Source organism: Acipenser ruthenus, chromosome 7 (assembly GCF_902713425.1).
Source record: "Acipenser ruthenus chromosome 7, fAciRut3.2 maternal haplotype, whole genome shotgun sequence".
Taxonomy (NCBI): domain Eukaryota; kingdom Metazoa; phylum Chordata; class Actinopteri; order Acipenseriformes; family Acipenseridae; genus Acipenser; species Acipenser ruthenus.
The window spans coordinates 16254464-16281687 of record NC_081195.1 but is presented as its reverse complement, the minus strand read 5'-3'; the positions used below and the strand labels follow the sequence as shown (position 1 = coordinate 16281687).

The 27224-nt window shown below is 37.8% G+C and overlaps 1 protein-coding gene across 2 annotated transcripts in view; it reads right to left on the bottom strand.

Annotated features, from left to right (window-relative positions):
* Positions 1-27224, bottom strand: part of LOC117416090 (protein bicaudal C homolog 1-B-like) — a 116172-nt gene that overhangs the window by 49393 nt on the left and 39555 nt on the right. For both annotated transcript variants that reach the window (XM_034027135.3, XM_059026444.1), the window contains exon 2: positions 22198-22244. In XM_034027135.3, coding sequence (XP_033883026.1) covers positions 22198-22244 — 47 coding nt within the window. The remainder of the gene's footprint in view (positions 1-22197; positions 22245-27224) is intronic.

Genomic DNA, 27224 nt, shown 5'->3' with positions numbered 1-27224 from the left:
GTTTGGAAGCGAATAAAAAAAAAAAAAAACACCGCTTAAAAAGCACAAGAATCCGGTTTATTATTTCTACTGTGCACTTGGATTTAAAAAAATATATATATTATAAAAATAACAACTATATCTTGCAGACGTCCAAGCAAACAACAGTTCTGAAGATGAATATTGTAATTTGACACGGCACAAGACATTTTGCAGTTTGAGGCAACATAAAAAATTAAACATTTGAAAGAGACTAAATTACTATTACAATAATATCAGGAAACCCACGTTTTCTCTTGACAATGTCAAGTGGCTTGAACTGGCAAAGACATTACATAAAGTCACCACAGGAGAACGGGAGAAAAGGCAGTAGCTATGTGTAAGCAATATGATTTATGGCTTTGATAAACAGTATATTCCAGGTCTTCCGAATTTTCAAATATTTGCTTGAGGTTACCCAACATGCATTGTTATGTATTTATCTTAATAAACATTACATGGGTATGAACTATGAAAAACATGTCTTATTACATTCATGGACTTCAATTACATTAACCATAATAACTACAAGCAACAAGATATCTATTACCGATGTAAGCTAGGAAATTGATAGTCCTGTCTCGCAATTTCCTAAATAAGAGACAACCAATTTGTGGTAAATGTCTATTTGAGTGGTATTTGTTTTGTAGCACTTAGATAATTTTTTTTTTATTTTTCCTCTGCCGTGACAACAGGAAGAGTTTGAGGTCACCTTCCATAGAACAGAATAAAAGAGGAATAATACATCTTTATTACCATAGCAGCTGAAATACAGCATGTTACTCTGCTGCAGAGTACAAGGATTGGGGTTTTATTAATTGCCATTTAAATAAGCCATTAGCTCACCAAGTGTGCATGTTAAGGGAGTCAAATTGCCCTTGGCTTTAATTTGTCAGATGAACATATAAAAAGGTGTAGTTTGTTGCAGGTGAAAACTAAAAGCACTGAACCATGGTGGTTTAGATCATGTTTCAGATTAGTTCAGACAAGCCCACTAACTTCTACAGTCTACCACAGAAATTCACCCAATCAGCAATATATTTCTTAATTTTTTTTGTTTTAGGTCTGGAAAGGCATTGGCATATGATCTATCTTTTTAGCCACATCCAATGTAATTCCCATAGTGTATTTGCTATAAATCATATCATTCAGACCATGTTCATAGAAAAAGTGAACTGTGGTCAGAGAAAGACAAGGGGTTTATTTGGAAAAATCATGCTGTTAGACCTAATGTAAATCAGGCATTGTAACAGGATATATTGAAACAAAATAGGTGAATCTTGTTGCTTGGAATTTATAGTAGGCAGGAAAAACAGGAAAAATAAAAATCTGTGACTAGTCGTTAGGAATTTATTGGTATTGTGAATTTATGGGTATTGTGAAAATCTGGACTATTAACTTGGGTGTGGTTGATGGCACTAAACACAAATCCCTTAGTCCTTTTGTATAATGTTGACAGTATGGTTCACATCATAATAAAGTCCCTTCTCTTGCTGAGGGCATTTTTTGAAAGACTGTTAGCTCAAGTAAGCATACGGCACACATTAACTCAACATGTGCAGAGTGTTTCATTTCAGCTTTCTTAAATTTCTACTAATAGTCAGCACTCCACACTGAATTCAGGGTGGAAAATATCTTCCTTTCCGGCTGTCTAAAACGCTCTGTTAACTCAAAAACTATGCCTGTTGATTACAAGAAAAGTCTGCTTTCCAGGTTAACACTCCCTCGTGGCCCAAACATCTAATATTTTAGAGCTACGTCATTTATTTCCAAACATATGAAAAATGTCTACTATAATTAGACTTCAATGGTCTGATGAAGCTACATCACATCATAATGAACATATGACAACGAATTCAGCACAAAAACAACAATTCCAAGTTATTAGCATGTTGCTTTGTAATGTTAAATGTGTGTTTTACTGTGGCTAGGGGACTATTCTGCAGTTCAAGAGTCAACAGTCAAAACCGTTAGCTCACCTTCCTCACTTCCTGCAAGTCCACCAGGGGAACACATAGTTCAACGTTGACCACCAAAATGTAAACCATCTGTTTAGTGTTAAAAGTGATAAAGAAATTCTGGTGCTTTTGAATAGGACAGGCGAGTCAGTTACTGTTTAGAAAAGATCCACATTCAGTCATTTTGTATAGCAAGCTAAGACACAGATTTGATTGGACTATTTTGATAAGGATAACAAAATGCTGAATTGGATAATAAAATAGGGGGTTAATGCAGCTGAACAGTTTTAGTCAACGGCAGTTCCTCCTCCATCTGGCTATTTATTCATCTGTTTTGCTGCCCAACTAAATACTTTTCTGTTCTTATAAGTAAATCTTGCAACCACATATTATTGAACTATTGCTATTAAACACTTCAGTGCAGTAATAAAAGAAGAGTTTATGGCTGCATTGTATCTTTAATTTCATAAGCAGCACTGACAAATCCCAAATCGCTTACAAGTAAGTGTACAGCACACCAGATAAAAACAAAGAAACCATGGAGGCAAAGGGGACTGTATTATAGAAGTTAAATGAATTTGTGAAAAAAATCGTTGTCATTATTAAATGTCCAGAGGTCAGAACAATAAGGCAGCAAAATGGTGGATTTGTACAACTGAATAAGCTCCCCACAGTTATGAGAGGTGAAAGTAACAAAAAGTAAATACAATGCAAACTCATCTATTAACAACAAATTAATCTATTAAAAACAAAACAGCATACCTTAAATTGAAATTCAATTCTTTATTTGTGTACAAAAAAACAGCTTCCCTTAAAAGAAAATTCAGTTTACGGAAGAGGGTGCAAGATCTTTATTTGAGCTGTGAACTTCTGCTCCACAGTTTATTTAAATACATTTTATTTGAACTGTGCAATCATTCCCCTCAGCCTCGCCCACTTCCATCGAGGAAATCAGGGCTTGCTCTTGCTGTCTGCCGACAGAATCAGCCAATCACAGCTAACTTTCCAATCCAAAACTGACACTCAACAGATGATCCGAGCTTTACAGAAGGAATGGACTGAAGTAGTTACTTATTCCCGATTCGACGACTAAAGTGAGTTACTTAGTCCCGATTTGAGGCTGAAGTTAGTTAGTTACTTATTCGCACAATTACGTATTGAATATTAGTTCACATTCTAAGGGGGAAATCACATAGATAGTATGGATGTGCCACCTCAAGCAGGGTATAATTTTAAAGTACACAGCTCAAATAAAGAATTGAATTTCAATTTAAGGTATGCAGTTTTGTTGTTACTAGATACATTTCTTGTTAATAGATGAGTTTGCATTATATTATTTACTATTTGTTACTTTCACCTCTCATACACAGCGATGCTTAATTATAATACGTGAGAAATTATGACTTCTAAAATATGTTGTATACATTTATAAGGAGTGTACCTAATGTCAAGATTTGCTGAAACAGAATTCTGAAAACTATTTTCAAATCAGGCATTTCAGTTCCTGTTACAAACTTGTAATTTATAAACTATCTCTGTTTAACTTCAGAACAAGACCAAACCTATAAAACGTTGTTTACGTTGAAACATCTTTACATCTTAAAGAACGGGTAAGTTTGAAGTGTAACTATTAAATATGTGTGCAGGAAGGTTATCATGTTATAAGCCAAAGTTCAACATACAGTATTAGCTCTATGGAAGTTGCTTGCTAAATCTTATTTGGGAATAAAAACATAGCCCTTTTATTGGCCTTGATTACAACAGCAGTTTATAAAGGATGTGTAAAACATTCAGCTGCAGGTAGTAGGAGGGGCATGCCTGTTTAGTTCATGACAGAGCAGCAAGGCTTCAAAGAAGGTTGTGTGTCTGCAGCTGCAAATACACATCATTTAGGAAATGCAACACTGGAAAACCAAGTTTGGTTACTGATGGGCACAGAAAGGTACAAATGGAGGAATTAAGCAAACAAATAGCCAAGGAGGAGTATAAAACTGAATATGACTGTGGGACACAACAACTTTAACTCAAAGTACATAACAAACCAAGAAATTAGACTAGCTCCTTCGTTGGTAAACTTTACAGACAGGATTTAAACTCTCTGGGAGGTAGCGATAGGGTTAACAGTTCACAGCCTACCGCCGTAAAGCACTTTGTGATGGTGGTCCACTATGAAAAGCGCTATATAAAAATAAAGATTTTATTAACTAATTAAAAAATAAGCCAATGGGGCCTCATATCTGCAAAATAAAATTCTGCTATTAAACTATATAAAATGATGTATTTATTTTTTCTTCAGACTACACATCAAATACAGCCAAATGTAATTTCTACAAAGGCTACACTGAGTTTATCCTCATTGTATTCTTTTTAATTACATTCTTCTCTTGTTTACTGTTTTGTATTATTCTCCCCACAAATGCTACTTCTGCTTAAAAGGTTAAACCTTTGTTCTGAAGAGTTACGAGACTGACATTTTCTGTGTGACGCAAGTTCTTCTCAGGCAGCTGTCCAGTGTCTCAATGTCGTGATCGAAGCAACCTTGTCTATAAAAACTTTGTTCCTGGTATATAACATCCAGCATTGTCTTTCTCTTAGTGACTCAAACTGCTGGGTCGGGGCAGTTCATTTGACAAAAGCGTCAGAAAATGTACACGTTGAAATATAAAAATAAAATAAAATTGCTGAATCCACAGCCATGATTTTCTAATCTATTTAGAATAGTGCCATCCTGTCTTAACCCTGTAAACACCTGCAATCCCAGCATCCTAATCTAATCTAATCGTGAACCCTAATCTAGGGTTCTATAAAATTTTTCAATACAAACAAAAAATTGTATCAGTAACCTACATACCCTATGCCACAGCTATAAATACAAAATCAAAGTCATCTGTATCTGTAGCATGTTGTCACCCACCTGGAACACAAAAATATGCAGTACAGAGAATATATAATATTCAAACTAGAGCTATAAAATTACTGTATTTGTTCAATCATGCAGACAAGGTGCACTTATGTTGTGTTTTACAATGCGCTCATGAAAATATATTTATATTAATTACATTAATATACTTTACTAAATTAAAGTTATAGTTATCTCAAAAGGGGCAATTAATTTGATATACTGGTATCCAAACATAATAATATAACTTGGTGCGAAACAATCTTCGTCAACTGTTATTATTGGCTACAAATGAGCATTTACTTAATCTGCTTTTGGATCCAAATATTTGTCAGCATAAAAACATCCACGGATACTCCCAAGTATAAAAACAGAAAATGTTGCTTCACATCCAGTGGAACGTCACTCCAGGGCCTTTTAAATCTTAACTAGACTTAAATCAGCAATAGAAACTACCAAAACAAATTTAATAAATAAATCAAATATTATTATTATTATTATTATTATTATTATTATTATTATTATTATTATCATCTACAATTTATGAGACAAAATTCAATTGAAAGCATAAAATTCTTTACCAACAGCAAGGCTTGTGGGCAAGCTGAATCTGATGGAAAAACAAAACAGAATCACGGGAGCAAAGTTTTTCATACTGGGAAGTTTGGATTTTGTATAATTATGGCCCATTTACAGTAACTGGAGTTGCTACAAAAAGTATTTTGGACACCCCTGCTGGTTTGTGGCCCATTTTTATTTTTTTATTCAAAGAGAAACCAGTCTTGGCAGTTACCATTTCAGAAAAAACAAAACACCCAGTTGTTCTGCATTATATTTGATAATATTTGCACTGCATTTATGAGTCATGCTTGTTTTTGAAGACCGGATGACTAGTCATGGAAATACTAAAGTAGGGGAATTGGGTTAATGTCGTTCAAATTCCTACAAAATGGAAACAGTTTTGGGTACTACTGCTTCTGTCTGATGGTTTTTGCAATAAAATCATTTGCATTTATTCGAAGAGTATACAATTATTTGGTCTGGGTTAAAATCGGTCTGAGTGGTGGAAAACAGGCAAGAAATGGCCCACACATTTTGGTGCAAGGTCTTCCCTTTATTGAGTGCTCCTAAGTTGGTACAACACTTTTTTGGGGTAGTTACTATTATTTCAAATGTGGTGCTGGTCACACAGTCATATTCATACATTATCCAGCTGGGGGATCCAAGGTGTCACAGAGCTTCATTCCAAACTAATTTCAAAAGTATATGCGTGTGTGTGAGATCAACCAAGTGGATTAACTTTTGAGTGGCAGGACATGGTGGAATGAACTGACAATGCAAGATGTGGATGTAGAACTAAGCTTCTATTAATGCCACAAATTTAATGTATAAAATAAAGAAGGGGAAATGACTGGCATATGCTACCTGTGTTTCTATAAACCCTAATAATATGAAGTTTAATGTGGTTATAATGTGGTCATTATTATTAGATGACAAGTGAAAAAAGAGCATCATTAGGCCTGTTTTTGGCCCAGTTAACTGCTGAAACGTAATCCGTCGTTAGCTGCCTGGAAAACAGACAAGAAACCCCATGCTGGTACCATGTCTGTCTGGTAAAAACAAAACAAACAAAAAAAAGGTATTTCTCAATTCTTAATTTAAATATTGCTAATTGTTCACTATACATACTATTCACAAATCTGTAAGTCAAGAGTTATTTAAAACAATGCTTTTTAAAAGTCCTGACCATGAATAAAATAAGGTTTGATATTGATGAAGACTGTTAACTTAACAGTTTCACGAATATCAAATAATACGTAAGACATATTGTATAGCGATTAACAGAATCAGCTACAATACATGGACAGGCATTTAAAACTGGATTGTGGCAGAAAGCAAGCGTAATATGATTAACTTTATCTAAGCACATTCCTGATCTACCAATTCATTGGCGGCTGTGGATTCTTGCTTCTAATCAAACCGAAATCAGGTGTATGGCCAACTTACCCACGTTTCCATTTTATAATACTGTAGTCACCATATGATAGCCACATTTTGAAGGGATCTACTCAAAAGAAGAAAAAAAACATTTCTGATGGGGGTGGTTCTCTTATACTATTTTACAGTAAGGAGGGGCTTGGGCATGAATATATTAAAAGGAATACATTATAAATCGTTGCTGTCAAAAACAGATATTTTTATTGATGAATTAATATTGCATTTCTAAAATAAGCATTGTCTCTTAACTTAATGTCAGCAATAAGCCTTAGATCTTTCAAATAAATAAAAGGTTTATCTCCAGAATGCAGGCATTTGTCCGAAACAGTTATTGTGTTTGCAAAACTTAAATGCTGCCAGCCAAATTTGACCAGTGGTCCACATTATGACAAAGAAATGCTAATTTTCAAACAGAATACATGGAGGTCCTCATTACAGTTTAAAAAAACAGTGTTTACTTGGCTGGTTAAACAATTTACTGGCATTAGAATTAGTGGCTTTCATTATGCCAAGATGGAGTTACAGTAAGCAGACTAAATATGTTTTCAAACCTCAGCACAAACAGACTGGATAGCACAGCATCAAGTGTCACACGTGTATACTGTACTGACTTAAAAACATACTTTTCAGTAAATGTTACAAAATAACCCCTAGAATTAGGTGCCAATACCATGCTGCTTCAATTCCAGTTCTGGAAAAACCCTACTAATTACTTAGGAAACAACTCTATGCATTTTTACTCGTCAAAAATAGCTTGCAGACACAGAACATCTTGTTACTACACAAATCGGAAGAGCCACAGACAGTGAGTAAGAGAATGAGAGACTATCTTTGAAACTCAAGAGACAGTATCCAGGAACTCTGGAATATAATCTCTTATGTTCTTCAATGGCTAAACTTCTTTTTTTTGTGCGTGTGTCAATATGAAACACATGACATAAGGCTTTTCTATATTACTATGTTTTATGGCCAACTTCTCCATACATATTGCCATGACACATCCAAACAGCAACTCAAAAAGTATGAGTATGTGTGTGATATAACGTGGGTAGTTGTTTGAATTACTTTGTTTCCATGAACACAGATACACACTTTAAAGAGTAAGTAGCGGGGTTCAGAAAAATATAGCGTTACACGTCCCCACGTGTTGCTACAACTGTTTAAATAACATACCTGTAATTTCTTTTCATTGTTAACAGACACATTTTTACACCTGTAAAACTTTAAAGTCTGTTTCAAAGCTCTTTTCAAAATGGCCACTTAGCAGCAATTACTACTATGAGTCTTTCTGGATAGGCCTCTACTAGCTTTGCACAGTAGGATGGTGACATTTTTGCCCATTCTTCACGGGAAAATTGCTCCAGTTCTGATAAGTTTGTTGGGGATCGTCGATGGACTGCAATCTTCAAGTCTCGCCATAACTTTTCGATTGGATTCAAGTCAGGACTTTGACTGGGCCACTAAAGAACATTAAATTCTCCTCTTGTTCAACCACTCCAGTGTGGCTTTGGCTTTGGGTCATTGTCCTACTGAAATGTGAATTTCCTCCCCAGTTTCAGAGTCTTGGCTGACTCAAATAGGTTTTCCTAAAGGATTCGCCTGTACTTTACACCATCCATTCTCCTCTCTGTCCTGACAAGCTTCCCAGTCCCTGCTGAAGAGAAGCATCCCCATAACATGATGCTGCCACCACCATGCTTGACAGTTGGGATGGTGTTGACTGGGTTCAATTTTTGCCTCGTCTGACCACAAAACCTTTTTCCACATGTCTGCAGTATCATCTACATGCTTTTTCACAAACTCCACACGTGCTTTAAGATGAGGCTTTTTGATTAATGGCTTCTTTCTTGCCACCCGTCCATACAGGCCAGCTTTCTGTAGGGACCGGCTTATTGTTGATGTGTGAACACTGCCTCCCATCTCAGACACAGAACTTTACAGATCTCTCAAGGTCATTGTTGGCTTCAGAATGACATCCCAAACTAGTTTCCTGCATGCCAAGCTGCTCAGGCGACCTGATCTGAGAGGGATAATCAGCTCCTTTGAAATGTTCTTGTACCCTTCTCCTGCTCTGTGCCTCTCTACCACTTTATCCCTGGCATGTTTCGAAAGCTCCTTGGTCTTCATGGTTGCTTTGTTGGATCACTATGTGAGTTGCAGCTTGAAAGTCTTTATATACCTGAGGGACATTATCTACAAGTTAAACCACTTTGAGTACACACAGGCTGAAACCATTTCCCTAATTTTGTGACCTTTCAAACAAATCATTTGCACCTGAGCTGATTTAGGGCTGTAGAAGCAAAGGGGTTGTATACTTATGCAACTGAGATGAATCTGTTCTTCTCTGTAAATCTTACTTATTTATATTCTATATGCATTGTTTAACTTTATCAATGTGGAGTTGTGCATAAGTATTCAACCCCTTTGCTACTGCAGCCCTAAATCAGCTCAGGTGCAAATGATTTGTTTGAAGGGCAGCAGTGTGGAGTAGTGGTTAGGGCTCTGGACTCTTGACCGGAGGGTTGTGGGTTCAATCCCAGGTGGGGGACACTGCTGCTGTACCCTTGAGCAAGATACTTTACCTAGATTGCTCCAATAAAAACCCAACTATATAAATGGGTAATTGTATGTAAAAATAATGTGTAAAAAATTATGTAATTGTATGTAAAAATAATGTGATATCTTGTAACAACTGTAAGTCACCCTGGATAAGGGCGTCTGCTAAGAAATAAATAATAATAATAAAATAACCGGTATATGTGTAGATTTACCAGCTCAGCGGTCAATGTATAAAATAACTAAGGAGATGGTAGTAAACAATCTTTTACTTAGCTTCACAATCACTGTCTGGCAACAATTCACAATACAAAATAATGATGTTTTTCTGGCAAAATGATGTAGCACACTATGGTTCTCACGGAAATGCAAAACATGTGTGCACTTACGTTATGCTTTTTCCTAAATGAGTTCAACTGAACATTACTAAAATCACGCTTAGTAGAGGCATGAGTTTTACTGAAGAGATTATTACCATACCTAATGTTTACCCTGTGGTAAATTTTGATTTACAATAAAAATCGGGAAAGTGATTTATTTTTTTTTATTTATTATTTTTTTTTACATAAAGCTAAAGACAAGGGGGATAAAATCGTTAGAAATAAAACCAGAAATCTAAATAATGTCTGTATGGGCCTTCACACCAGAGGGAAATCTGGACGAGGGTTCATCAAACTCTCCAATTCACTAATCTTATTCCAGTGGTAGTTTGGATACCAGTTTCTGCATTGCACACACTTATATCCTGTATTAACATTTAGGGCATGTTCCTTGGTGTCTGGTATTTGAATAAGTAAATAAAAAAATACACTGTCTTATGCTGTAGTAAGCAAATGCTTTTTCACTGCTTTCCTGCAAATTCTGGACTATTGATCAATGAAATCAATTGATCCCATTTGCACAATTGAAACTGTAGTTATTTATTTATAAAAATCGAGAACATGTACACTGAAACAAAGCTTTAAAAAAAAAAACAGGTGGACAAAAGGCAGGTTTTTTTAGTAAATGCATTCATGTTTTTTTTAGGTTGACATGTATTTAGGGCTAACCTTATTATATTTAAATTTAACTACAGCAGTTCTGACTACTCTTCAAACACAACACAAGAATACAAACACAAAACATGTATGTACTGTATTGTTAGTGTACTGCTCTCCATAAAATGTTAATTCAAGAGAGGGACATTTTTAAAGTCTTAAAACAATGGCAGTCTTAAAAGAATGTCAAAAATCAAGAACCTTATTATATTTAACTTAACTGGAGCAGTTCCAAATTTTCTTTAAAACATAAAAAATAAATAAATAAATAAATAAATAAATACTACTACAAATTTTGAATTAGAACCTCAAAAATCAAGAACTGAAGCATATTTGCAGTTGTTTTCTCCAAAACATGGATTTTGCAGACGATAAAATAGGTTCAGGTAATGCAAAAACGTCATGAATATTTCAAAATCTGTAAATCTGTCTTATACGGAAGCGTCCTAATGCCAATTTAAAAATAAATAAATAAATAAATAAATAAATAAATAAATAAAAATAATAGCGTTTTGCCCAAATTTGGACTTTATATCTCCTACGTTAGGACTTTAATTCCTACTTGACTAGGCATTTTGCATGGCATTTTTTAATTTACTAAACTATAACCTTGTCACAATTAGACACAGACAGATAACTAACACATCTTTACTGATCAAAAAAATTCCAATGCTAAATATCTCACACTAGAGGTGTGCCACTGTGTTTTTTCAACCTGGCGTGCCAGAACTAGACAGAGTGTTATTAATTAAAATTACCTAATCCAGTCTTACTGTTACCATGTGTGGCAGGAAATATGAACTTTGTCATTTTTTTGGATTATTTAAACTAATCCTATATTTTGATCTCTGGTTTGCTGAAGTAGTAATTATAGTATACTGCAGCAATGGCACAGTCACACGATGGCCCTACGAGAGTGTTTAGTTCTACTGCTGTTAAATATTTAGTCAATTTCTTTCCTGGCACAATGCCTCTCATTTTTTAATATCCCATTTTAATGTATAATGGTACATACTGTTAATGCAGCCATTGGAAATGAGGTATATAAAATGATAGAACTGACGTCAAGGTAGCATGTGTTAAATTGGAAATACTTTAACCCTACACAACCACTAGCAGTGCTCATTATTATTATTTTTTATTATTTACCTTATCCAGGGCGACTTACAATTGTTACAAGATATCACATTATTTTTACATACAATTACCCATTTATACAGTTGGGTTTTTACTGGAGCAATCTAGGTAAAGTACCTTGCTCAAGGGTACAGCAGCAGTGTCTTCCACCTGGGATTGAACCCACAACCCTCCGGTCAAGAGTTTAAAGCCCTAACCACTACTCCACACTGCTGCCCCTCAAGTTCATTAATGGATTAGTTTGTTAGTCACTGCAGTTGTGTCTGTATGTGTTGCGGCCAATCCACACATTATATATATATATATATATATATATATATATATATATATATATATATATATATATATATATATATATATATATATATATATATTTATTTATTTATTTATTTGTTTAACCGAGTTAAATTCATGATAAGAGACTATTACATCACCACTTAAAAAGACATTAATATAAGAAAAGCACAACTGGTTTGCAATCAATTGGTTTCTAAAACAAAGCTGAAAACAAAAGTCACTGCTCGCATGACATAACACACATACTGTACACCATCACCACCCACTCAGGAACAACATTATCCATATACTTTAGTAGTTTCCTTGTTGGAACACTTTTACCTTAGTGTTTCCTATGAGAAAAATTCAGTGTTAAAGCCAGCAATTGAATAAATGTATTTTTACTTTTTTTTTTTTTTTTTTTTTTTAAGATATTCAACTGTAATGTTTTTGCATTATAGAAAATATATCTCTGGGGATGAATTATTATCAATTATAAAAAAAACAAAAAAAAAACAGAAAACTCGACAGCAGAATCATGTCATGCCTGACTAAAGCCCGTCGCACACAGCCCGACTCAAGCCATCCCGACTCATCTCATCTGAGTATGCACAGATTCTGTGATTAGTTTTGCTCAGTTTTAGTTTGACATCACAATTGAGTTTTTCCCAACTGGGTGTCGCACACTGCTACGACTGAATTAGACGGACCACAACTAGATCCTGGTGATTACTATGTATGCAAATGTAATTAATACTTCCCTGTACACATTTTTGTATTAACTTAGCCCAACATAGCGACCCTCATTATGCAAGGCATTGTATGCTGATTAGACGGCGGAGACAGCGCCGCGCGGCAACCAAAAGAAGTGCTGAGCCTATTAATTAATTGACCATTTACACTGTACAAACGTTTCAGGCAGTGTTTGACTTTTTGTATAGCTTGTCTACTACACTTTAGCTTGTGGTAAATAAAATCCAACCTGTTGATTTTTTATTTGACTGGCATTTTTTTCTCAGCGTGTGGATCTAGGGGCTTGTGATTTGTGACCTATTGGAGATCGACACATCGGTTACTTCTGTTTTAGCGCAGTAAGAAAATATATGCTTCCAGTAGAGTGATAATAAAAAGGTACATTGATAATTTACCTTTGATTAGTAAACGCCTAAACAAACTATATGTGCACATATCTGGTATTTTTGAATTCGGGACACTCAAGACACTCAAGCAATTCAAGACTAATGTATTTCTACCTGTGGAACTAAAGCTGTCAATATTCCGCCATCTTGTATGACAAGTTACATGACAAGCTACGTCACTTAAACCTGCTTCACCATTGATTGACACCCTTATGACTAATCGGTCTCAGTCAGTCTTGGTCGGCAACCGCCACACACAGACAGACTGATCACATCTGAACGAAACTGCGTCTGAAAAAGATTCAACATGTTCAATCTTTAACTCTGAAGACATCCTGACAGAAATCTGCATAATCTTGGTTTTAAGGTCACACACACTGCTACTATTCATCCAGACTCTGTACAGCCAGTTGAGATGAGATGAGTCGGGGCGGCTTGAGTCGGGCTCTGTGCGGCGGGCTTAACAGGCATAACATTTTTAGTTTTTCGTATAAAATGGGCTGTGTTTTTACAGGTCACTTCCATTTGCTGAATCTGTACTCTAATGTAAAATATTGATCTGAAGCCAAATTGAGGGTTTTTTTCAGTCTGGGATTTAGCTCATGAGCTAAATTAGCTATCTATAACCAAGCCACTGAATTGAATCCAGGCAAGCAAAACTGAAAATAAAAAGCTTACTGTCACCAACAAGGAGTTATTGTATAGAAAAAATAATTACACAGGACATCTAGTTCCAAAGTATTTACACATCTCACATTTCATATAAGTGTAAAACGTCTGAAATCTTAATTGAATATAAAATTAAACTGCAATGGAAGTTAGACCCCTGACAAACCGATTTCCAGAACAGCAGATGCATTAATGGTCAGAAGTTCACCAAAACAACAGCTGATGCACATTAAAAAGGTCAGGATTATAGCAATAAAGTAAATAGCTAAAGGCTATTCAAATTGATTTGTGATGATGATCAAATAGTGCAGTGTGTAGGCCCTTTCATATAAAACGTATGCACAGGCCTTTAGCAGTAGTTAGTAAATGCAAGGCCGTAGCCTACCTAGATGGAACAATCTAGACTGAAAAATTAGCCAAACAGTGATCGTTCGGAACAGGTCTATGAAGTATATTCAGCCGAGAAAAGCTTTTCTAGTTACTAAACTGGTTAAAAAGGAAGCAGAGAGTACTTGTAAGTAACTTATTTTTAAGGCCATGTATTTAGTAGGGTGTCATAAATGACAAACTTGTAAAATGTGCATACAACGTGTATTCTGCAGCCAAGGAAATGGATTTAGATTCAGAACGGTGCTGAAATATGGAAAATTAAATACATATGTTAAATAATGTAAAGTGTTGCATGTCAGACCCCAAAATTAAGGATTCAAATAATAAATAAGGAGGCTGTGTGGTCCAGTGGTTAAAGAAAAGGGCTTGTAACCAGGAGGTCCCTTGTTCAAATCCCACCTCAGCCACTGACTCATTGTGTGACCCTGAGCAAGTCACTTAACCTCCTTGTGCTCCGTCTTTCGGGTGAGATGTAATTGTAAGTGACTCTGCAGCTGATGCATAGTTCACACACCCTAGTCTCTGTAAGTCGCCTTGGATAAAGGCAGCTGCTAAATAAAAAAATAATAATAAATGGGTGGTACTAGAACCGATTATGAAAAAAGACCTTGGTATTGTATTAGACTCATTACTACCAGCAGCAAGGCAGTGTGGTTAGTAAATTAAAAAGACTAACACAATGGTTGGCTATACACAGTGTAGAGTGCAAATTAAGGGAGGTAGTCTGCACTTTGAATACACTGTTCAATTGTGGTCCCTGAACTACAAAATGGACATTGCGGCCAGGGCTAAAAGGGAGCTATGAAGAAAGGTTACGGAAATTGGACCCATTTAGCCTAGAATAAAGAAGAGTAAAATAAAAACATGTAAAATCCTAAAAGAAGATGACAAAAGTTACATTAGTCACTGATCCATGCTGGCAATGTCACTGGTATTAGATAAACGTTTTTTTTTCCTTTTAGTGTATTAGAAGTCAGACAAGAGCCAACAGCTTCTTGGCAGTGAAGTCGGATGCCTGGCAAAGTCACCTTAAATGTACTGTTTTGTTCTTTTAGACAGAATCTACTTTTAAAAATACTTGTTTAAAACCATGCTGCATTAAAAATGTTTTTTAGTTCTGTATAAAATAATAATGGCACATGAACTTTCACTGCATATGTTTTTCATTTAAGAGTTCCTGTTGCAGCTAATACCACGGATTCTCTTGGAAATTAAATTAATTCTTCCTAGACTGAAATATTTTAATAAACAAACTATACTAGCATAATATAAACAACTTTGTTCATGTGCTGACGGGAAAAACAAAGCTTGTGTATGTAAGCAGTAAGACCTGACAGGGTGGGCAGTGATCTGGCATATTCCTGTCGCTTCTTCCTCAGCAACATATACAGAATTCGCCCTTTCCTCACCGACTACTCCATGCAGCTCTGAGTTCAGGCCCTGGTACTGTCCTGCCTTGACTCCCTCTGCTGCTTACCTTGTCTTTTCCCTTCCTCGTTTCTCCCACGCTACACCGCTGCTCCGCTCTCTGCACCAGCTCCCTATCGCTGCTCGCACCCAATCCAAAACTCTTGTACTCGTGGTCTTGACCTTTCTACTCCCTCCTATCTCCAGACTATCATTTCTCCCTACACCCCCTCTCGCCCCCTCCGCTCCTCTCCACCACCGGCAGATTAGCTGTACCCCCCCTCCGCTACCCCACTTCCAGAGCCCGCTCCTTCTCCACCCTTGCCCCTCAGTGGTGGAACCTACCCATGAGGACTGTTCAGTCCCTGACCACCTTCCGGCACCTCAAGATACACCTATTCAGACAGCATCTGTAAACGTCTCAACTATACTGCACTATATGGTACCCAATTGTACCAGTACTTGCATCAGCTTGTACTTGCACTGAACACGCAAGCCATAAAACAGTTTCACATGCAAAAGTACACATGAACTCTAACCTGATGTAGCTACAGTAACTTGCATAGTGGTTTGTCATTGTAAAACAAAACAAACAAACAAAAAAAAACTGCACTTAGTTCGAGACTTTTTATTCACTCAACTTGGCTATTGTATAATAATTAAATAAATACAAAAAAAAGCAAGAAAATATAAACCCAGATAACTGGGAACCCTAATTATAAGCCAGTATAAACCATAACCGACCTCTGGCAAAGGGTTTTTCTTTGTCCCTGAAAATGTACACAGACAGTCAGTGCTGCAGTTTATGAAAGCACTGATGTGCATGTTTTAATTATAAATAAATAATTTGAAAACAAAACAGAAACACTTTACAAAACAAAACAGCATGGTGGCTAAAATAACTAGACAAACAAAACAGACACGAAACAAAACAAGTATCATGCTGGTGTAAAACCAGCACGGGTAGCAGTTGTTATTTTCTTTTAGTTTTAGTTTCACTTTTCACGACTCTTTCTGCCTCTGAACACACTATCCCCGTTCAGCCAAAGCTGCAGGTTTTTATATTGTGGCCGAGGGATTAACTGGCTATCAATTACCTAGTTTATCCCTTGACCACACTCGGCACAGGTTTTCTTATATGCATGGTCAACAGCCAGTTTGTCAATAATAACTCGCTGTTGACCACGCATTCTCACGATTTTATCTGGATGGGGCATTTTAACCCCATCCAGGCTGAAACAATAATAACAAAACATTGTGTTTTTAACACTAAACCATACATTTTAAATAATAATAATCCAAAACACATACAGGGCAGGGTGTACCCAGTCACAGTCCCATATAATCTGTTCTGGTCAGAATAAATAAAGTAAAATATGGGAATATGTTTCAAATTGTTTGTCTTCCTCTCTGGGTCTGGAGTATTTAGCCTGAAATATGGACCTCCACCCAATGGACGGTGTACAAATAAACACATTATCAACTGCTAAATGCAGGAAGACACACATCATTGTAGGATTTTAACAGGTACCCCGGAAGTCAAAAAGTACAGTCTCTGCATTCCTTAATAAAACAAATGTCAAAAGTGCATTATGATTGGGCACACACAGATTATTTTAATAGGTTAGAAAAGAAATCTACAACCAAGAACAATTTGGAGAAATTAAAATATACAAGGATACACTTTCCTTTTACTTTTAGGCGTCAGAGTAAGAGACGCAGAAACCTGGACTTATTTGCGTACAGCTGCAGTTCATATTTGTATATCTGAACCATATCAATTCTCCTAAAATGTAATTACAAAACAAAAATAAATAAAATAAAAAGAAAAGTAAAATTTATCTTTATATGTTTAATTTCAAATTAGCATCATTTTGAAAATCCTGGTCATAAAGACTTTATGACCAAGTCATATGGTCATAAAGTCTGTGCTGTGAGTCGCTGTGGTGTCAGTAGTATTGGGCCTACTACTGCAGGTTAATAAAAATTGGTATATTGGTATCACATGATATGCATCCAATTTGTGTACCTCTTTTCTACAATAATACCCTTTACACACAACCTAAAAAATATACAGTTGTCGCATTTTCAAAACTTAACTGTGAATGGAGTGAATGACAATCATGTTGTTTCAATATTGCTTCTCATTTTAAGTAACTCTTCTTAATTTATATTATTAATTTAGGAACAGCCCATAAACAGGAACATTTTCTCATTAAGAATATATGTTTTGGCAGTGTTCCATTAAAACAAAAGTCTGTTCCTACATATCTTCAATATATTACTTCATCATTTAACCATACTATATACAAGACCACAGATGGGAACCTAGTTAGTGGGTATTTTCAGCAAGTCAGGAAGGAGATTACAAACATCTAACAAATTATTGTTTAATGCAGTTCTACGTTACCTTTTTGGAATGCTGTGTTTCAGACTCTTACTATTCCAACATGGTCAGCTACCATGCCATAATACTAGCTACACCTGGCTTTATAGCTGAAATTAGACTTGATTAAAATGATACCTGTAATACAATGTTTCATTTACTGGACCCACTTCTGGCTTAAACAAAAGCAAAGCATGAGATCGTGTTCTGCCATGTGAAATTCAGACCTAGGTCTTTTTAAAAATGGAGACATTATTACATTTGCAATAATTTCATGCAAACACATGTTTTCTTGAGTAGTTGCTCTAAACAGCCACCTGGTGTTAATTTTGTGCTGAAAAGTCGAGTTTAATTTGCTGTCCTTCAATACAAAACAACTGGAACGGCACATACTGTACAGTACACGCACACCCCGTTACATATTTTTTCAAGTTTTGCCAATTAAGACTTCAGATTCGATCCCTGAATGTATTTTTTAAAAAGCTTTACAAATGAATTAAAATACAGGAAACATTTTCTTTGGCTTGGTCCAAAAAAGAAATTAAGAGACTTTGTATTTTAACTTTTTTTTCAAGGATGGGCTTGTTAGTTGTGCTCGATACTGAATCCCAATATGCCATGAAGACTAGCACATTTAGTCAATCAATGCCTCAACTAAGCAGCCTGTATGCTGGAAGGCAATACAGGTATATGAGCAGAGTTTAAAATAAATTATCTTCATGTCTTCATGAGGAGACCACCCAGCTCCTCAGAGTTTAAAGACAAAGTTTACACAGTTTGAATACCTTATAAATGTTCCTAAAAGACTTTAATCCTTTAGATACTTTCAGAGTTTATCAGAGACATTGGAGCTAAAACTAGTAGCATGGTAGAAGCTTTTTCTTGAATTCCATCACAAATTGCTTGTATAAAATACGGAGGACCCAGTCCAATGTTAAATATAAAATGTGGCCAACACTGGTGAGGTATTTGCTGACATTCTGGTCTACTTTGGGGTTGATTTGATCAGCCTACACCCCACAGTGATAAGCCACAACTTTCATTTAAGAATTTGACAGCACTGGGGCATCACCCTGGATTACATTACCCCACTTTATGTAGTTATGACAGTGTCACAGGAAATTAGAATTGGAATCTCAATGTAACATACCTGCAATAATGGCTTGTAGAATAATGTACATTACATTACACAGATCAAATGATATGCATCCAATTTATGTCAGTCTTTTCTACAGTAATACAACACTAAATACTCCAACAATGTGAAATACTCCAGTTGTGTCTTATCGCAGTGGGACACTGTACATGTTGGCTGATCAAATCCTCCCCAAAGCAGACAAACATTTGTATAATGAAAAAAAACAGCCCAGCATGTCACACAACCTTATATAAGTATTATAATAATAAGTACCCAGTATTTTATTTTGTATCCATTATTTAACTAGAAAAGAACATTGAGTGGTATCTATTAAAAAATAAAGATGGACTTGAAACACAGACAAATCACATTGCTACAGCACAAACCACAAAAAATAAAATGACTTTTATAAACCCAACAAAAAAATAAAATAAAACAAAACTCCATTCATGTGGAATAAAAACAACAAAGGAACAATGGATTAAATACAAACATATCACATATTCCAGTTGTTTTTGTACTGCCCTCAAAACGTGTCGTTACTTACCGTAACCCTGGTTCTCTGAAAGAGAAGACGACCACAATGAACATTATGCCTTCCCAGACAGAATCAGACTATGTATGGGATATGCCTGCCCATTGGGTAGGTATCGCTGAGCTCTCTATACCAGAGCTGCTGATAGGCCCCGTCCTGGGATGATGCACTCGGTCCCGCTCACCGAGGGATTAAAACTGTCATCCTGAGGAAGCTATTTCTTTTTTTCCATCGAACTTGTGAGGGCGAGCGATGCAAGCTCTTTCAGGGAACTAGGCTTACGGTAAGTAACCTAACGTTCCCTTTCAATTCAAAGACGACCACCAATGAACATTATGTATGGGATAATGTATACCAGAGCCGTCGCGAGGGAGAAGGAACGGCAGCATATGAGGGATGCGCAAGCACTGTCTAAACCAGGGGTTAGCGGTGTGAGCTTACACCCTCAAGGACCCTCATGCCTAACGAAGGCAGGGCAGGATCTACCACATTAAGGCGGTAGAACCTGGATAAAGTATGTGACGTAGATCCGCTAGCCGCAGTACAAATATCAGACATCGAGGCCCCTCTGAAGAGGGCCCAAGATGTAGCCAACCCTCTAGTGGAGTGTGCGACTACCCTGCCAGGTGGGGGGAAACCAGCACCATCATACACAGTCGAGACTGCGTCCACAATCCAACGTGACAGACGCTGCTTTGAGAGGGTCTTTCCTAGGGTCAGTGTCCCGTGACAGACAAAAGCTGGTCAAACTGACGCAGAGCTCTTATCCTGTCCACGTAGCATCTCAATGCCCGCACTGGCCAGTGGAAATTCAATCTCTCATCCTCCATTGAAGCAAACGGTGGTGGATGGAAGGACTCCAGTTCCACAGACTGATTAATGTGGAAGGCTGTGATCACCTTGGGGAGGAAAGCAGGGTTGGTGCACAGACACCCCCTGCTGCCATTCTCCCAAATACACATGCAGGAGCTGTGTACTGACAGCGCCTGCAGCTCACTGACCTGCTTATCGGAGGTGATAGCCACAACGAAGGCTGTCTTTATAGACAGGTACTTCAAGTATGGAGTATATGGGCTCAAACTGGGCCTTCATGAGAGCCTCCAGTACAATATTAAGGCGCCATTCGGGGAGAACAGTCCTCCTGGGTGGGCGTAATCGCCGAGCACCTTTAAGAAATCAGGTAGCCAAGAAATGCGCACCCAGAGACACTGAATCTACGGGGGCATGGCATGCAGAAATAGCAGCGAAATACACTTTCAAAGTGAAAGGTGACCAACCAGCATCAATAAGTTCTTGCAGAAACTAAGATGACTGGCATAGGGCAAGATATGGGGTCATGGCTTCCAGCCAGACACCAAGCTTGGAAATACCTCCACTTATAGGTGTACAAAGACCTAGTGGAGTCTGCCCTAGCGCTCTGCAATGTACCCACAACCGCATCCGATAGCCCTAGGGCTAAGCAGCGGTCCCTTTCAGGGTCCAGACCCATAAGCGGAACCTGCCCAGTTCCAGGTGCCAAAGAGTGCCTCTCGTCTGACTGAGGAGATCCATGCACAGTGGGATCTCCCAGGGCTGGCCGTGTAACAGCTGGCACAGGGTTGAAAACCAGATTCTCCTGGGCAACTTAGGGCCCACTAGGAGAACTGACACTTCCTCTAACTGGACCTTTTTGAGAAAGGCCGGGAGCAGCGGTATAGACGCAAAAGTGTACAAACACGCTTTAGGCCATTCATGCGCTAGGGCGTCTACGCAGAGTGGACCGCCTAAATTGTGGGAGTACCACAGGGGACAATGCGTTGTCTCTGCCGAGGCGAAGAGATAAACCAGCGCCTTCCCGAACTGTTCCCAAATGCGCTCCACTATCCCAGGGACCGTAGGCCACCACTGTAGTGTTGTCCGTCCGGATTAACACATGTGTACCCCTCAGCACAAGGAGGAAGTGGTGGAGAGCAAGGGACACTGCTGGCAACTCCAGCATGTTTATGTGCAGGGATGTCCAGCGGTCCGGCCAGGATCTGCATACTCCTCTGCCTTCCCAGACAGTCCTCCACCAGCGTAGGGCTTCCGAGCACACGAGACACAGTCAGCCAACAGTGTTTGTCGTGTTTGGCATTGAGGTGGAACGCATTGAACCATGCTTGTAGCGGGCGCATGCGAAGCAGACCCAGCTGAATGGCCGATATGGCTGCAGCCATCAGACCTGCGATCACTGTTGGAACAGGGAGAGGCAACCCTGGATAGCTGCAACTCTGTCGTCTGACTGTGTGCACCGTTCGCACCGCGTACCGTGCAGCACTGTATGCCCGTGCACTAGTGTAGCAGTGGCGCCAAGCACTATGTGTACAGTGCGTACTGAGCACAGAGTACCGTGCAGCTCCGTGCGCTAGCTCCGTAGCAGTGGCCAAGCACCATGTGCACCATGCGTACCGAGCACCGCACGCACAGAGTACCGAGAGCATTTTGTGCACCGTGTACCGTGCAGCACTGTGTCTGTGCACTGATGCTGTAGCGCTGGGCACCGTGTGTCGTATGCAAAGAGCACCTTGCGCACCGAGATGTTCGTTGGTGGTCGTCTTTGAATTGAAAGGGAACAGCTAGACACTGAATTGCATAATTCAGACCAGGCAGCACAATTCTATTTATTTTGCAGTTACCTTCTGAAAGAAATCCTCTCCACCGTTGACCTTCCCCTCTGTGGCAGCTGTAAAGATGAAAATAAAGATACATTTACTTAAAGTTGCAATGATACATTACACCAATATCCAAAGTTAAAAATGAAATTAAAATATTTGTGAAGCCTCTTTAAATGGCAGTGATTTCATGTACTGGTAATAGGCCCCAAAGGCATATTACTTTACAGCTACGTCTGCAGCAATTATGTTACTTTACAGAAAGACTGCCCTAATTACATAGTTTCAATCTTTCCAATAAAACTTGATAGGTCAGCAGTGTTGAATGGATCATTCCTCTACCTGCGTACTGTTATTATTTAGTCATTTAACAGACACGTTTAACTAAAGCGAATTCCTGAGACTTGGGAGTGAACTATGCAGCACAACTGCTGCTGCAGAGTTACTTACAATAGAACCTCGGTTTTACATCTCATCCGAAGGACGCAATGTAAAACCGTGTAAATATATGCAGTGTTGAAAGTGCGAAGTAATATTATTAAAAGTTATAAAACTTTATGTAACTAACAGTTTTTCAGGTACTTCCATTGTTTATATTTAGGCTTGCTACTTTTCGATATTAAAATCGGTAAAGGTTGTTAAACGTCGAATTCCCCAAAAATATAAGTTCGACTGAAATAAATTTAAATACGATAAACGTCGTTAAACCACTCATTTTTTAATTTTCTTACCAAAAATCATCATTTAGAAATCATCTCTAGTCTATGTAATTTTTATACTTGCTGTCTGTCCCGTCTCCGTTCCGCTCTTAATGGCTAGGGGTCGCTGTCGGTCATCTCAGTGGTCCGTTAGTCTGTAGTTTCACTCTGTTCTGACAGATCTCGTTGACTGAAGCAGTGCTAGAATGCTCTCATTTGCCAGCTACAGCGACTGTCATTCAAAGCGCCTACTTTGAAATTAGGTTATGGTGTACGAAAGCTTTTGCTTTAAGTATATGGTGACAGTTACTAGTTTGATTTGAAAATGGGGCACAAGAGAAAAACACTTAATGAATATTGTGCAGAATACCCTGCCCGACTGCTGAAGTCTCCACAGCAGGACCAACGGCCCGTCTGCCTTGCCTTCCAGGGACTCGGAGTCCGGCTGTGCTGAAGCAGGAGGGGGAGCTCGGACTCTGAATAATAAGTGCAAGTTAGTTCTGTTCAGCTATCTAATATTTTGTTCTGTGCGTATTATTTTTACTCACATTTATGCTATAAAAGGTCTGTGCAATACACTTTTATATGCTGCGTTTACTAAAGTTTATTTGAAACCCTTTTTAAATGTATAGCTCAGCTGTGACCAAATGTTATTTCAATTAGAATGTTGGTAACCATGGTTTTGTTGCATGTTGAATATGATAAAGGGGTTTCGCTAAATGAGGCATTTTTCATTGGCATAAAATGTCTGGTTTTTTTTAAAAGCATAAAAGGTCAATTTCACCCATTCTCTTCTTGAATTGAAAAATAAATATCGAAAAAAACGGTAAATTCTTTCGTCGATATTAATCGTCGATTTGGCAAAAAAAATATATCGAATAGTAGCAAGCCTAGTTATATTATAATAGCTTGATTACTTTAAGAGCTACATGTATTTGGGTTCCCATAAATTTCAATTAGGACTTCAGAATATACCAATTAAAAGTTAAATGCCGATTACTCTCAAGCAGTAAGGGTTATTGTTTTTCTGCTGGAGATACCGGATTCGATACCCACAGCCAGCTTGGCACTCCTCAGGTAAGTATGATGTAATGTACCCAGAAAGGACATGAAATGATGCTGGTTTGATAGATGTACAGTTTAATAGCAGGTCAAGCCCTCCTCTTAGTTCCATTATGAATGTCACCTTCAAGAAACATGGCTTGTTTCCAATGTTAACAGTGCATGTGCTTATTAATTGTAAGAAGCAAAACAATAGCTCATTATTAAATTGATGATTTTCTTGGAAAAGAATGTAAAATGACATCTTTGTTGCAAACAAATACTCTCCGTTTCTGCCCTGGAGCATTCACTTTGTTAAGTACACATTCTGCGGTATACATGGCAAGATGTACCGGGACACTCAATTCTTCCAGCTCACACATCAACCTAACTATGATGGCCACTGGAGATGTCTTTACAACTCAAAACTACAGTCATTACCAAGCAGCCAATAAAAATGATTTGCTCATACACATTGTAATGTGTCAATGTTTGAATGGATTTCTGACGGTCATTCATTCCGCTTGAGGAAGTTTTCATTTGTAATATTCAGAACATTATACACACACACACACACACACACACACACACACACACGTCAAAAAGGAAGTTAGAAAGGCCAAGAGAGAGATAGAAATGAACATTGCTAAGGGGGCTAAAACCAACTCCCAAATGTTTTTCCAATATTATAACAGCAAGAGAACATTCAAAGAGGAGGTTAAATGTCTAAGACACAAAAATGGCAAAATCATAGACGAAGAAAAAAAATAGCAAATATTAAATGATTACTTTTCACAAGTTTTTACAAAAGGAGGATACGGACAACATGCCCCACATGTTGACCTTTTCTATCCAGTTTTAAATAACTTTAGCATAACAGAGGCAGAAGTTTTAAAAGAGACTAGGGGCTCTTAAAATAAACAAATCCTCTGGACCGGATGAGATCCTCCCAATAGTACTCAAAGAAATGAAAAGTTATTTACAAACCGCTAACCAAGATCATGCAACAGTCTCTTGACACAGGGGTTGTACCGACAGACTGTAACACTTTCTGTAACACTTACATTAAAAAAAACAACTGAGTTACTTTATAACTTGATTAAACACGGTAGAACTGTAAGCCTAGCTGTAAAGCCCGTTGCACACAGCCCGACTCAAGCCGTCCCGACTCATCTCATCTGAGTATGCACAGATTCTGTGATCAGTTGTGCTCAGTTTTGGTTTGACATCACATTTGAGTTTTTCCCGACTGGGTGTCGCACACTGCTAAGACTGAATCACTGACCACAACTAGATACAGGTGATTACTATGTATGCAGATTTAATTAATAATGCACTGTACACATTTTGTATTAACTTAGCCCAACATAGCGACCCTCATATTATGCACGGCATCGTATGCTGATTAGACGGTGGAGACAGCACCGCGAGGCAACCAAGAGAAGCGCTTAGCCTATTAATTTAGCCATTGACCATTTACACCGTGCAAACGTTTCAGGCAGGGTTTGACTTTTTGTATAGTTTGTCTACTACACTTTAGCCTGTGATAAAATAAAATCCAACCTGTTGATTTTTTATTTGACTTTGGCGGGTTTTTTTTCTCAGCGTGTGGATCTAGGGGCTTGTGATTTGTGACCTATTGGAGATCGACGCACCGGTTACTTCTGTTTTAGCGCAGTAAGAAAATATAGGCTGCCAGTAGATTGATAATAAAAAGGTAAATTGATAATTTACCTTTGATTAGTAAACGCCTAAAAAAAAAAATCAACAACTATTCAAATGTGCACATATCTGGAATTTATGAATTCAGGACACTCAGAGCAATTCAAGACTAATGTATTTTTACCTGTGGAACTAAAGCTGTCAATATTCCGCCATTTTGCATGACAAGTCACATGACAAGCTATGTCACTTAAACCTGCTTCACCATTGGTTGACATCCTTACGACTAATCGATCTCAGTCAGTGTCGGTCGGCAACCGCCGCACACAGACAGACTGATAACATTTGAACGAAACTACGTCTGAAAAAGATTCAACATGTTCAATCTTCAAATCTGAAGACACCCCGACCGAAATCTGCATAATCTTGGTTTTAAGGGCACGCACACTGCTAGGATTCATCAAGACTCTGTACGGCGAGTTGAGATGAGATGTCGGGACGGCTTGAGTCGGGCTGTGTGCGGCGGGCTTAAAGTATGACACAATGTCAGTGTCATCTACAGTATATTCATGAACAACTATAGTCCTAATAATGGAGAGGGCGGTTGGCTGAAGACTGAGCTTACATACAGAATATCAAATTACATCTCATACATATGCTTGTAATTACTCCCACACAGAATCTGCAGCTGGTTTCACTGAAAGCACATGCAAATGAAACAGTTAGAAAGTATGTGTTTCTGAACCATGTGTTTTCTAATTGGTATGAAAGTAGTATGTTTACAGCTCTCACCTCTTTTGCAAATAGACAAATTAATCGTTTTGGCAGACATACAATGTTAACACAAAGGAGACGGGAATGGAGCTTGAGTTGTCTATACACCAGCACTTTGGAATGGTTGTCAAAGTGTCAGCTGGCTTTGAAACTAATTCACCTATTTTAAAATGTGGCACCCATGAAGAACCTGCTTTAAAATAAACTTAACAGCAAAAACAAACTTATCCTTACATAAAGACGGAGCCTCTGGTAACAGAGCACATTCCATCTATATGTCATGTCTGTCAGATTGCATGTGTGTAAACAAAGTCAGACAGGCTGTGTGTAATATGACGTCCCTAATAAATCATAAAAGACAAGCTATATTTCTATATGAAGGAAGTGAATTAAAGATTAAATCAAGCAATAATTTCCAATGTTGCCGTCTTTACCTGCTAAATAGTTGACCACAGAGACTGTCCTAAGCCAAAGGCAAAGGCACTTAACCAAAGGTCAATTATATACAAGTAATGATCACAGAGGATATTGATGATATACTGTATATAAACCAAACAAATATATTTGTGTGTGTGTGAACAGATTTTAATAATGTGTTTTTATGTTGTATTTTGGACTGGGTTGCTCAAGCTGCTTCAAATGTATGTAGCCCAGTTCAAGCAAGTCTCAATATGCTAAAATCCTGTTAACTTTAGAGGGCAGCTACCATAAGATAATGACAGCTCTACTCAGAAACTGATTGGCTAAGACCATCCTTGAGGTTGAAAAGATATGGGCCCAGATATTTGAAAGGTTTGCGCACCACGCAGAGGGTTATGTGCATCGCAAATGGCCGTTATGCACGAATGCACAAAATGTACCCTATTCGAAACTTCT